At 22.8% G+C, this 13,457-nt stretch overlaps 1 protein-coding gene across 1 annotated transcript in view; it reads right to left on the bottom strand.

Moving 5' to 3' along the window:
* LOC112600207 (vacuolar protein sorting-associated protein 13B) overlaps positions 1-12,184 on the bottom strand; it is a 24,465-nt gene extending 12,281 nt beyond the window's left edge. Inside the window, exons 1-25 of the mRNA XM_025347385.1 lie at positions 11,975-12,184; positions 11,695-11,872; positions 11,540-11,597; positions 10,722-10,921; positions 10,286-10,645; positions 9,716-9,894; positions 9,106-9,282; positions 8,903-9,026; positions 8,222-8,333; positions 7,547-7,698; positions 7,334-7,470; positions 7,080-7,277; positions 6,860-6,983; positions 6,639-6,779; positions 5,642-5,839; positions 3,985-4,165; positions 3,778-3,913; positions 3,292-3,589; positions 2,867-3,114; positions 2,606-2,762; positions 2,042-2,261; positions 1,784-1,973; positions 1,181-1,510; positions 706-1,119; positions 349-644 (exon numbers count right to left, since the gene is read on the bottom strand). Of these exons, the coding sequence (XP_025203170.1) occupies positions 349-644; positions 706-1,119; positions 1,181-1,510; positions 1,784-1,973; positions 2,042-2,261; positions 2,606-2,762; positions 2,867-3,114; positions 3,292-3,589; positions 3,778-3,913; positions 3,985-4,165; positions 5,642-5,839; positions 6,639-6,779; positions 6,860-6,983; positions 7,080-7,277; positions 7,334-7,470; positions 7,547-7,698; positions 8,222-8,333; positions 8,903-9,026; positions 9,106-9,282; positions 9,716-9,894; positions 10,286-10,645; positions 10,722-10,921; positions 11,540-11,597; positions 11,695-11,872; positions 11,975-12,061 (4,895 nt within the window). The 5' untranslated portion in view covers positions 12,062-12,184. The remainder of the gene's footprint in view (positions 1-348; positions 645-705; positions 1,120-1,180; positions 1,511-1,783; positions 1,974-2,041; positions 2,262-2,605; positions 2,763-2,866; positions 3,115-3,291; positions 3,590-3,777; positions 3,914-3,984; positions 4,166-5,641; positions 5,840-6,638; positions 6,780-6,859; positions 6,984-7,079; positions 7,278-7,333; positions 7,471-7,546; positions 7,699-8,221; positions 8,334-8,902; positions 9,027-9,105; positions 9,283-9,715; positions 9,895-10,285; positions 10,646-10,721; positions 10,922-11,539; positions 11,598-11,694; positions 11,873-11,974) is intronic.
* Between the last annotated feature and the right edge of the window lie 1,273 nt (positions 12,185-13,457).

Genomic DNA, 13,457 nt, shown 5'->3' with positions numbered 1-13,457 from the left:
AAAACTAGTAGTTTATATAATAAAACTAAAATAAATATTATTTTACCTGTAAAATTATAAATAATTTATTTCCACAAATATTAAAAATGTAACTTTCCCAAATTCGTCAATTTTTACAAAATAATAATAGATTTTTTCTAAATTGTTTGATAAATTAAGACTAAAAATGACTATTTTTTAAATTTTTTAAATTGAATTATATAGGTAATTGTTTTAACTTATGTTATTAAATGAGCATTATCTAACAGATGACTATTGAAAAACTCACATTTAAATTAATTCATTTGTCACAGAGATATTAGGGTAGAATAGGACTTTTAAGTATTAATTTTTATGACAAATACTTACTTCTTTATGAAATGTGCAATACTTGAATGAGTATTTATTTTGTTTTCAACCAATGATACTGAACCACTTTCTTGATTAAAATATGTACCATTATCTTCAGTTGAATGAATACCACTATCATGAGTCAATGACTCTGTTGTGAATTTTGGTTGTATTTTTTCACCTTGTATAATAACATGTGTATAATTTGTTTTTAAATGACTTAAAATATATTCATTGCTTTGAGAAGCTAATATATTAAATAAAAGAAGTTGTTCTACAGATAATGTAATTGATATTTCATTTAGTGTATTCACCTAAAAAAAAAAAAAAATAATTAAAAAATTAATTAATGACATTTAGGTTTAAAATACTAACTTCCATCCAACTTCCGCATACTAATGTGTTTTCGGGTTCAAATATAATTGCAGGTGCAAAAACTGAATGAAAAGACACTTTATTAAACAAAGTTGATGTATTAATTTCATCTAAATTTGAATTTCCCATAGCCCTAGGTCTTTTTCCTTCATTCCATAATAATGCAGCATTTGGTTGATGATCATTATCCAAAGTAGACAATACTTGATAACATTCCAAAACTTGTTTGAGGTCAATCCAAAATCCAGTTTTTATTAAAAAACCATTTATAACAATTTGGTATTGACGATCTTCAACTACTGATCCTGGAATAGTTAATAATCCTCTTTTTTCAGCTTCAACATATAAATCCTTTCTGAGTGGGGTTCGTGTAATTGGATTCTCAGGATTTTGATTTATTTTTATTGAATTTACCTAAAATATGAAAATAAATTACATTTAAAATCTAATTTAATTTAATTTAAGTGTACATTACTTGAATTATAACAGTATCTTGATGATGGTTTTTTTTATTTTGAACAGAAATTGGAATAAAAATTCTTAATAATGCAATATCCAAATAAAATAATGGTAATGTTAAACCTATTAACTCTTTACTTGGTTCTAATTTGTTGTGAGAGTTTGATAGAGGGTTTAATATGTATTTTGAATTAATAAATATATCTAAAAGAGGGTCAATTATAGATAAGAACTGATGGAGGTTTAAAGGAGATATGACAATATCAATTGGTTGCACTTTGATTACAATCTCCATAATGTACTCATCCATTAGTTGTTGGTTTAACTTTAGCATTTCATCACTGACCTATTAACAAATAATAACATAAAAAATCATAAATTATGAATTCTTAACTTAATAACATGGTATATTCAAACAAAGTTTGATCTTCAATTCATTAGGAATTGTCAATTTATAAATAACATTTCATGCATAGCTATGTAAACCAAAGAATACATTTTAATAGAATGATCTGATAAAATTTTATTAATATAATAGATAACTATATCTGTAATGAACAATTATGAGCGTTTCTAATATTTATAAAGTATTACATAACAAACAATAAAAACTTTTTACCATATGTAAGGATGTCATATCCTTATTTGACTTGGGTCCTTGAAAAGAACTTTTAATAGCTCGAGTTAATGTAAAATTTAAAAAACCATCAGTTTTTGATGATTTTTCTGAGCTGCTGTTTAATGGATCATAACCTTTTAATATAAGCCCTAAATATGGACCATGTTTCCATTGTTCTTCTTTCATGTTTCTAAAATAATTAGTTGAATAAATTATATATTATTCAACAAAATAATAAAATATTTATTGATTAATTACTTTGTGAAGTGTTGAATAGAAGCAGATGATATCTTTAATTTCAATTTTTGGTATGAGAGTCCAAAGTCTAAAGAACTTATTACATCTTCTAAATCTAATACTAGCTTAACATTTTCTGATGAACTATGTTCTGGATTATTTTTTATGATCAATGAAAACTTGGCTAAAGTCCATTGAAACCAACCAGATAATTTTAGAGTTTCTTCAGTTTTATTTAAATCTAAAATTACAAATTTGATAATTTATTAAATAAAAAATTATATTGTTATTAATTACTAAATGGTAAAAAAAATTAAATCTATAGGAAACCCAGTAAATACGTACATATATATAGCTATTAAATTTATGTAAGAATTTACATATAATTTATAGGTTTATGAAACAATTTAATGCTTTATGTGCATTTATAATCCTGGTAATCATTTACTTAGTTTTTAAAATTCTATAGGGGTTCACTTTATAATTCTCTATAAATTATATTAACAACAGTATTAACTCCCATTGCCAAAAACAATTGAATTCCTAAATTTACCACTATTTTTATTTATGAATAATAGATTTTACCAAATTGACGTGTTTTGTGTTCTACAGGTTCATCTTCGGGAATAGATGACATCTCATGGGCTACTGATCGGTTAAAAAATGTTCCATATTCAATACTTGAAAATAAAACATTGTACACTTCAATTTGTTTTTTCAATAAATTAGCAACAAGGCGTACCTAAAATTAAAAAAAAAAAATTTTATAAACAGAAATATTTATAAATGTTATGTTTATGTAGTATAGATTATTATTTTATAATTTTGTTAATTGACAATACTTACTTGTTGTTCTGATATGCAAATAGAAATTGGATCAGAATCACAATGAATACAAGCAGCTACACTTTTCAATGTTTGAGTATTATTGTTATGAAATTGAGTTGTAATAGCTAATGTACATTGAGCACTAAATGGATAAAGAAGTTGTATTTTGTGTGTATATGATCTTAGATATGCGCTATCGTAAGCACTATGAATTGTATAGCATTCAAATTTACAAAAATTAAGTTGCCATGGAAAATATATACCATCTAGAAAAATATTAAATTAAAAATGACGACACTTTAGTATTTTGTAATAACATAATTTAAGTACAAGAATAAAATAAATATTAAATTGAAATATATCTACATTCTTTAATATAAAACTTTTTTAGAATAAATTTATAGCAATTATAAATTAAATTAACTTAAATTTGAAAATCTTACCCAAAGACCATAATGTGTTAGGAAAACGTACTGGAGTTGTATTTAAATACTGTTCCATTTGATTTTTTGGCACAACACATTTTAAGGAAATGTTAGATATTCTCAATACAAGTAATCCGTCTTCATTGATAGTTGACAACTCAAGTAATTCTTTTAGATCTAAATTTGTACAGTTTTGAGATTTTTTTAACATTGATAATGATTTGCTGGGAAAATATAATGCAATTCTTGATGTATCAACAAAAACCATTGATGATTTCCATTTGTTGAATAAGCGTACAATTTTTTTTTCTTTAGACTATAAATGAATAAAAAAGAAAGAAAATTATTTACATTTTTACATTTTAAAATATTTCATTGAATACACTTTTTAACAAAATTTATATTGATTTTATATACTGTTTTCATAACATAAATTTTTAAATAATACTAATAATAACATCATTTAAATAGTACTTAAATGTTTTTAACTAAAACATTAATTACTTCATTTTTTAAATGCATATAATTAGCTGAATGAAATGAAATATTATCTGAAACACTACTATGAATAGATGGTTTAGGATACTTTTTTTTTGGATCACTGCTAATGCTAGTTTCTGAAATTTTTCTACTGGGAGCACTGTAAAATAAAATGTTGGTAAGAAAAATACAAATATATTATAAACAGTATAAATAGAAAATAAAAATTACCTGAAAAATGCTAAATCAGATGTAGAAGTTTTCTTCTTTATTTCTTTTTGTTTATTTACTCTAGGTACGTAAACTAACCATTCAAATAACATTGGGTCTAAATTCATATCTAACTGTCCAATTTTGAAATATATTAAAGGCGTTTCATTTACATCTATATCGGATGGAAATTGAAGAATAACTGTAATACACAAAAATAATTCTTAGATGATTATCGTTAATTTTTTAAACTGAATATTGTAAAAATAATGATTAACATTAACAACATAAATCTTTTGAATAAAAATTAACACTGGTAAATAAAATAGTCCTTAAATATTTGTATTATGCATAGTTCTCTAAAAATACAATTAGCTAATTAAAACGTGTAATAAATAATTCTAAAATAGATGGGCAAGTAAGTACTGTTATGAATAAGTTACTATAATGTATATGTTAAATTTTAATTCAGTAATATAAAATTGTACAAGAAGATTATTCTGAGAAGAGACAGTCTATTAACCTATTACACTAGTACATAACATACATATATTTTTGGATAGTGCTAATAAATTAAATTTTTTTAATATAAGTGTTCATTAGTTGATTTAATTTTTGTTGAAGATATTGCAATTTTTATATTCAATTAATATAAAAATACATATTTATACTATACTATATACTATTTTATTATTATTAAATTTTGGGTCAATATTAACTTACCATAAAACAGTGTAAATTGATTCATGGAATAAATAAGTAATAGCTTAAAATTAATCAACATATTTTGAAAATGTCATTCATTCTATATAATATGTAAAAGTTTTAAATCCCTATGAATAATGTTCTTAAATTACAGTGAATTTCTTAGTAATGGACATTTTTAGTTGTCAACATTTAGTAAGCTATTTAGAAGGGGGTATAAATAAAAAATATTAAAATATATAAAAAACAATAATACACATAATATGCTTGATCAATTTAAAAAAAATCAATAACTTTTTCATTGTTTCTATTAATATTTTGATAGCATTTCAATAGATATTCCAAATGAAATGATCATTGATTATAAACAATAAATACTAGTAAATACAGTATTTATTATCAATGAATAAATTATAATAATAAAATAATGTGTACAATTTATATTACAACAAAATATTATTTAGATAATAATTATTAGTCAAAAAGAATCAACATTTTTGAAAAATAAATAAAAAATACTAACATAAACATTTGGTAAAACTTTCAAGTATTTACAGTTCTTCATTTCTGAATTGCATTGAAAAAATAAACAATACTAATTTTGTCAAAACTTGGTTTTACATAAAAATTCTCATTTTTTCTTTAATTTGTAGTCTGTTTTTTTTTCCAATTATTTTAAAAAGGACTGTAAACTTGGAATAACTCTCTAAAGTAAAAACTAGATTCAATTTTCTACCATAAATTACCTTCAAAGATGGAGATCAAAGCATTTTTTAACTACCTAGTTATCATATACACACAAGAAAAAAAAAGACAATTGTAAAATTATTCAGAATCTAAAATGCATCAAATATCTTAGGTTAAAAAATATTTCATACCATTAGATAGTGTATATTCATATTTAAGCTTAGACTTGGTGTTTATTTTATTTATTTTTTTTAATATACATAAATTGATAAATAAATTAACTTACCATGAAGGAATGGTACAGAATGTTTAATAAATTCTGGCGTTGAAAATATAATAGCACTTGAAATATTATCATTTATTGAATTATGTGTGGCCATTTTAGCATTGATGTTATTGAATATAATTTTTGTACAGGTTACTTGATTTTCTGACTTATAGTATATTTTAACTCCTTCCAAATTAAATTTTAACAAAACTGTACCTAAATATAATCATGAAATAATAATAATAATAATAATTGTGAATAATATTATCATTAAAAATCAATACTATTGAAATATGTTTATGTATTTAATTCTTTATAAAGAATTAAAACTCATAAATATTATATTATATATATATTTAACTACGTAGTAATTTAAGGTTTGGACAGGTAGAGTAGTGGACCAACATCTTGTAAGATATTTATGTAACTACTCTGGTTAGCAAAATTTTAAATCGGCGAGTTTTAACCTTTTGTAGATCACAGACCCCTGATCAAAGATTTTTAGAAATCACAGAACCCCTTCCCAATTTTTTTTTTGAATACCTTTCTTTTACAATACGTCACGTATTGATGAATGTAATGTATTAAGACTGCCGAGAACCCCCAACATGAGTATCACGAATCCCCAGGGGGCCACGGACCACAGGTTAAGAACCGTCGTTTTAAATACTTATAACTTATAAAACACTTATCCAAAATTTGGTTTTGATGAGTAAGAAATTAAAAATATACAGTCTTTCAAAAAAATAAAAACCTAAATGATAACAATAAAAAATATTATGTTTTTAAAAAGCTATTTAATAACAACTTAAATTTATGCAAAATTTATTTTTTTTTTAATATTATATTTTCTAATTAATAATAGTCCTCTAAAAAATTTTTTTTAATAATTAATAATAAAAATTAAATTAATTAAAGACAATTTTTGTTCATATCATAAGGTAAGAAGTTATGACTTAAGAGTTTTAATACAATGTATTTTTATAATCAAAATATAAATATACTTATATATTACCTGGTGTATCATCTAATAATGATGATCTAAAAATAAAATTATTAACGTGTAATAGTCGTCGATGATTTGACATAATTATTGAATGAATTATGTAATACATTAATAAATAATTTTCTTTTGATGTTGAAAAACTAATTATATCTAAAAATATACAAATAAAAAAATTAAGTAAAATCATTCTACATAAAAATCATTATTATAAATATTAAATAACAATTTACCAATGTCTAATATGCAATCCGAGTTTGAATCAATATCTATTGTAGTATTAAATCCTATATTGTTAATTATTAACAATTTCTGTGTAGAATTAGAAAGCAAAAGATTTGCTACCAAATCTTTTACCTTAAATTTCCATGAATAATAATAAAAAAAATTTTAATTAATTAATAGTTTAATTTATATTCATATTAACTTAAAATGATCTTAAATAATACACACCCTAAGAAAAGTCCTAGTTTTCAGTTGAGCTTTTTTTTCTTCACCTATATTTTGAATTATATTATGTGGCAATATTGACCATTTGGATTTTTTTTTAGGTGTCACAATTCGACCATCCAGAACTTTAAATTCAAAAAGAGCAACTGGTGGATTTTCAAACACAGGATCAAATTGTTTAGAACAGATTTTTTGATTTTTCTGTTAACATATTAAATATATTAAAAATATTTCTTACTATTCAAATACAATTTTACCTTGTGTTTCTGAGATGAAGTTGAATTTGGCACATGACAAGCAGGAAATACTTTAATTGTAGGATTAAAAACTGTAAACTGATACACCATTACTTGAACATAGGAATTAATTAATGAATTATTCTTTTCATCTACATCTAAAAATAAATAAATTATTATATATACACTAATAAATAAAATATACAAACATAGTTAATATAAAATCAATATTACCTAAACGTGAAGGTTGTAGAGGAGCAGTAAGTACAAATAAATCATGACCAAATATTAGTTTATATATAAATTCAGCTCGATGAATTAAGCCTGATGATATGTTCAAACTACTAGGACCCGCAACAAACCGTAATAAACATTTTTCTTCAGATCTTTATTGTACATAAACATTCATTATTGATATAAATGATAAATTTATAATTATAATCATATAAAAAGTTATTTAATTAATCATTTTAAATGAATACATTTATTGTAATAATTAAAATATTTTTATTTTTTTTTATTTATCTTATTTAAGCCTGGAAACTAAGGACATTAGCTATGCGTTGGAACAGTAGATATAATATAAGGTTTGGTTAGTAGAGTTGGAATACATGGGTGTATGTGTGTGTGCCATAGAGTCGTCACTAAAAACTCAGGTGGTCGCCCATCCGAGAGCTTGTGACGCCGGCCATTGCTTGATCTCGGAACACATTAGTGACCAAGGCCAACCACCGCGCCATACCAGGCCATTAATTCAAAATTTAAATAGTTTAATATTTCAAATTAAAATTAATTAAAGTTTAACTAATATTCCAATAGCTACAATTAGCATTATTATTTAAATTGAAAAATAACTAAAGTTATAATTTTCTCAATAGTTTTGATAAGTATATATTTATTCATACTTACACAAAAAAAGTATTTTCGCTATCATCATTACAATTATGCTGGTTTATACTAGGTACTTGAGTGAATAAATAGTCAATTGCAAATGAAGTTGTCTTTTCTAAGAGGATAGTTTCTAGAAATAACACAAATGTTTAAGTTAGTAAATTATAATAATGGTTATTAAATTATAGTATTAAAAATAAGGTTTATTAAATTGTATTTACAAATTACTTTTGTGATACATAATATTATAGTTATATATTATTTTGCATGATTTTAATCTCTTGGAAAATGGTTTCTAGAAAATGTATATACTATGTTGGGTAGCTTTTAGCAAAACCTATGGAGCAATTTTGAAAAATAAACAAAATAAAATAGAGAAAAAATTGATTCTTTAAATAATCCTTCACTTATTTTCATTTATCTAAAATGTTATAAATCATTAACAGGTACAACTTAAATTAAACTATTTAAGAAAAACACAAAATAAATCAAATTTAAAGCATATTAAAAAAAAGATATTAAAAACTAGAAATAAAGCACTAAAATTCTAAAATGCTTAAAATATGTAATATGAAATTGTATACTTCAAATTCTTGGTTAATAAAACAAATGTAAAGCTTATTCTGGTATTTTTACCTATATCTTATAGTTAATAAATAATGGTATAATAATATTGTTATAATAAAAATTAAATCTTACCACTAAATGCACTCAAATGATCATCAAATGAAAATATATTATCATTAAAAGCATTAATATTATCATGAAATAATGATTTTGATAAATATGAATTTTGTATTGTTCCAGATAAAAAATAATTATTCTGAAACAAATAAATCATGATATTGTTTAAAAATATTATTAATATAATACCAAGAGTATGGCTTTGATTTTAAACGAACCGTATAACAATCTTGAGCACCACAAGTACAATCTCCCATGGAATCTATGCTAGCTTTACTAATACCAAACTGAACATTAATCCAATCTGGGGGATTAGAAACCATTTCAAGTAAAGTACCATTAAAAGTAATTTGTAATAATGGTCTATAATCATTTAATTTCTTATTTGATTTGATCTAGAAGCATATAATACAATATAATTGAAATTAATAATAACATAAATATAAATAAATATTATTTAACTTATTATTTTATCTATAGTTAACTATATTTAGAAAAAGTAAATATAACTATAGATAAACAATTTTAAATAGTCAAATAGTATGTAATTTTGTTATTTCATTTTGCTTTTTTTATTCTAGTATTAAATGTGTAATCATTGATAGATTGATATAAAATTAAAATAATTATAATATGAAAAATGTGAATTAAAATAAAAAAAATCTATGGAAATATCATCTTGATAAGATCTTAGATATTTTAGTAATTAATAAATAAAAGCTCATAATTTTATAGGTTAATTTTTTAAATAAAATTATGAAATAATATATTTTAATAAACAAATATCAATAAGTTTATTAAAAAAGTAATTTAATTTTAATCACTTACTTTAAGAACAAAGAAAAGAGTATCAATGTATATTCCAGTATTTAATGTATGACCACCACTAATAGATGCTTCCTGACTAAGAGAAATGTCATTTACTTCAGTAGTTAAATTAACACTTGGTACCCAATTCCACATCCAATCAATCCAACCATCATTATTGGCTATATTTGATTCTGAAACTAAATATCAAAATTTAAAAATATAGTAAACCTACACTTTAGGTTTTTAAAACTTAAGTTTAGTTAATTTACTTTCCTTTGTTATGTGTTACAATATCTAATAACATATAAATGTCTTAAAGAAAAAAAAATAGTATCAAGAAAGTATAAGAAACAATAAATTTACATTCATAAAATAGTAGATACTTTTGGTATTTGCAAATCACATAATATATTTATATATACTCTAGGCTTTACCCCATGAGAGAATGCACCTAGACAGCAACCAAAATGCGTCTTAACTAGTGCATTCCCCACTAATTTCACATAATAATAATGTTAGCATTGGAATTTAGTAATATATAAAAGAGCTTCATAAAAATGTTATTTTTTAAAATATGAAATGATTTACTTGAACTACAACTGCTAGGACTTCTGTTATAATTGTCATCATCAACATAGTTATTTGTTTCTGGAGTATCAGTTGGATTTAATTCTAATATCAAAGTTAACAACCTCAAAAACATTGGTAATTGTGGTTCAGTAAGAATAAAAGCAATCTTTGAACAAAACATATCCATTTGGGTTATATAAGGTCGGGCAGAATGAGGAGATCGAAACATACGACATAATCGTACAGATAATGAACATTTATATAATAATGGTTCTAAGTAAGTTTCTATACATCCTGAAGCATTTCTTCTATCTAAGCAAATAGTCACATCTGACAGATTAATAATTTTTCTTAATGTCAATTGAGATGGTGTTAACTCTGAAAAAAATTATAAAAATCAAACTTAAAAATATAGTTAATTACAGAAAACTAAAATTATACTTGTTATACTTACCAATAATATCAGGTACCCAATTTGAATTACATGAATCTAGTGTAATTGACTTTATATTCATAGAAAGTACTATATCATCTTCAATATATTTTAATATAACATTATTACATGTCACAGATAGATTTCCAACAATTTTGTTAATCAAACTCTGTACATATGAAGGAGGTGGTAATTCATTATAATCGGTACTTGCTCTATCGCTATAAAATAATTAATAAGTAAAAAATTGTTTTATATATCTAAGATATAATAATAATCAAACTAAATTAAAAATAAAAATTCAAAATATAAGTTAAAACTGAAAATTCTTTAAAATTTTAAGAAAATATTTAAAAAACTAAATGTTATGCCATAAAATTCAAGGTTATAAGACTTGGTCTTAAAGCTACAAGGAGTTAAGTACTAAAGTAGGATCCCTTTTTGATATTTTATAAAAAAATCATTAATCATTTTGTGAATGATAGCTAATAGTATATTGAATTAACACATATTTTATGCAACCCGGCAAAAGAGGCGGCAAAAAAGGAGTTAAATTAGTAACAGTATATATTTTTGTCATTTATTAGTGGATAATTTAAAAGAGTTTAATTTACAATTTAATCATTAAAATAATAAACCTCCAAATGTTGCTTATTGGTTATTAAATTTAGATTAAAATTCTATAAAACCTAAATAACTCATAATAAACTTTTTATATATTTTTTTTACAAAATATATAAATATATAAACCAAATTTTTTTTTTTTTGTAGCATTACCAAAAATGGTGGATCAATAATGGCTACACTAAAAATAAAAATATGTGCAAAATTTAACTTGCCTTGTATCATTCTTTTTAGCTTTCCTCTGTTGAGGAGTCTTTAATTTTAAAACACATTCTAAAAAAATCATAAAAATATAGTTTAGTATAATTAGAATGTAACAATTAAACAACAAAACTCAATTAAAACCAAGTAGCTAGAAACCAATTTTTACCTATTGTATCAATAGTAATTTTAACCGCTTCTGATCCTAGTTTTGTCCATGGAACTCTAATTAATAATTGATTTATATGACCACTTAATACAATAAATGGTAAATTTAACTCTTTTTCCAATACATCTAAGTCTAATTCCAAGTTTTGAAATAAACCTTCTCCATCCCATAATGATACCTAAAAATTATATTAATCGTTAGATTAATCACTTTAAAAGTTGTTCAGATAGTTATTATTAATATTAATTCAATAAAAGTAAAAAGTAATATTATAATATACTTGAGCATCTTGACGCCTTAAGTTCTTTACGTATTTTTCAACATAACTTAGTATAATTGACGTAATATATGATTCAATTCTAAACATTGTATGTATCTTATAATAAAATATGGCAAAACTAATCCAATTCAAAATTCATTTTCTACGTGTCTACTGACTACCGATCACCTTTTCATTTAATAATTAATATCTATAGCCTATGTCGATGCTCTACAATCTGTGTCTGTACACAAAATACAAAATAATATTATTCATTGAACAAATAAACTGATAGGTTATCAGTAGTCACATAAAATAATATTATCACAGAATTCTTTAATATTATCATTGTTCTGTGAACTGTGATAGTATTTTATGTTATTTTAAATTTTAAATTTTAAATCAACACTTACAAGTTTCAATTGTTATTTATTAATTTAATGGTTTTTATTTTTTTTTAGTATATTACTTGAAGCTATAAAAATCAAATATTTATGTTAACATGCTTCTCAATGTTTAAATTGGTGTGTGTCGATACGTAATGGTTCAATTTATAACCAGCCACCAGCGTTTAAGAATTTAGTATAAGCAGTTAGTATGCACAGTCACACAGATGAAATAAAAAAACACACTGATAAAAATTTTCTTAAGGCAAGCGGCAGTCCGGTGACTTAGGAGTTAGGATCACTATTTTTTATTCTGTAAAATAGTAATTCCAAGTTCAATTATTTAAATTGAATTAAAATTGAATTTGTAGTTTTATTCTAAAGTTAATTTATTCCATTTATTCAAACAAAATCGAAGAACGGTATAAATAAAGTTTAAAATAATTTGTAGTTTAGATAAACAGGCAACAGTCAGAATGAATGTTTTAAAATTTTAATTTGTATAAAAAATAATAATATGAGTAAAAGCAAAAAGTTTTAAGTTTCAAAGATAACTTTACTTTAAATTATAACAAAATTATTAAAATATTGTTAAGGATGAATCAATATATTTCATGAAAAAAAAAAAATTAAATTAATAGTAGGTACCTATAAAAAATGTTGCCTTTGTATTTTACAAGTAAATACATTTTATAAATTGCTATACAAGATATTTCTCATGAACGTTTTTTTTTTAAGTTTCGACCCAGCAAAATTTTTATCAATATTATAACAAAAAAAATGTTGAAAGTCTATTAATAGTTAAGACTTAAGGATGTCTGCACATTTACATGTGTTATCTCCATTTTAAAAATTTGCCTTTAGAAATATCTGAATCTTATAGAAATAAATTCACAATAAAATATAGCAGTAACTATATTATTGTATGATTTGTATGTCTATATAATATATAATATATATTATTACTCATATCATAATACAGAAATCCAAAAATTCACAAATGATACAACCAGAATATTATTTTTTAATACCTAATCTATTATTTATGTGTTTTATTACTTAAATATATTATAATTGAAGGTGATCAAAAGAGTTATAAAAAAAAATAAAGTTTATAT

Source organism: Melanaphis sacchari, unplaced genomic scaffold (assembly GCF_002803265.2).
Source record: "Melanaphis sacchari strain LSU unplaced genomic scaffold, SCAv2.0 Contig61_pilon_pilon, whole genome shotgun sequence".
Taxonomy (NCBI): Eukaryota; Metazoa; Arthropoda; class Insecta; order Hemiptera; family Aphididae; genus Melanaphis; species Melanaphis sacchari.
The sequence above is the reverse complement of the archived record's forward strand: the minus strand, read 5'-3'. Positions and strand labels throughout refer to the sequence as shown.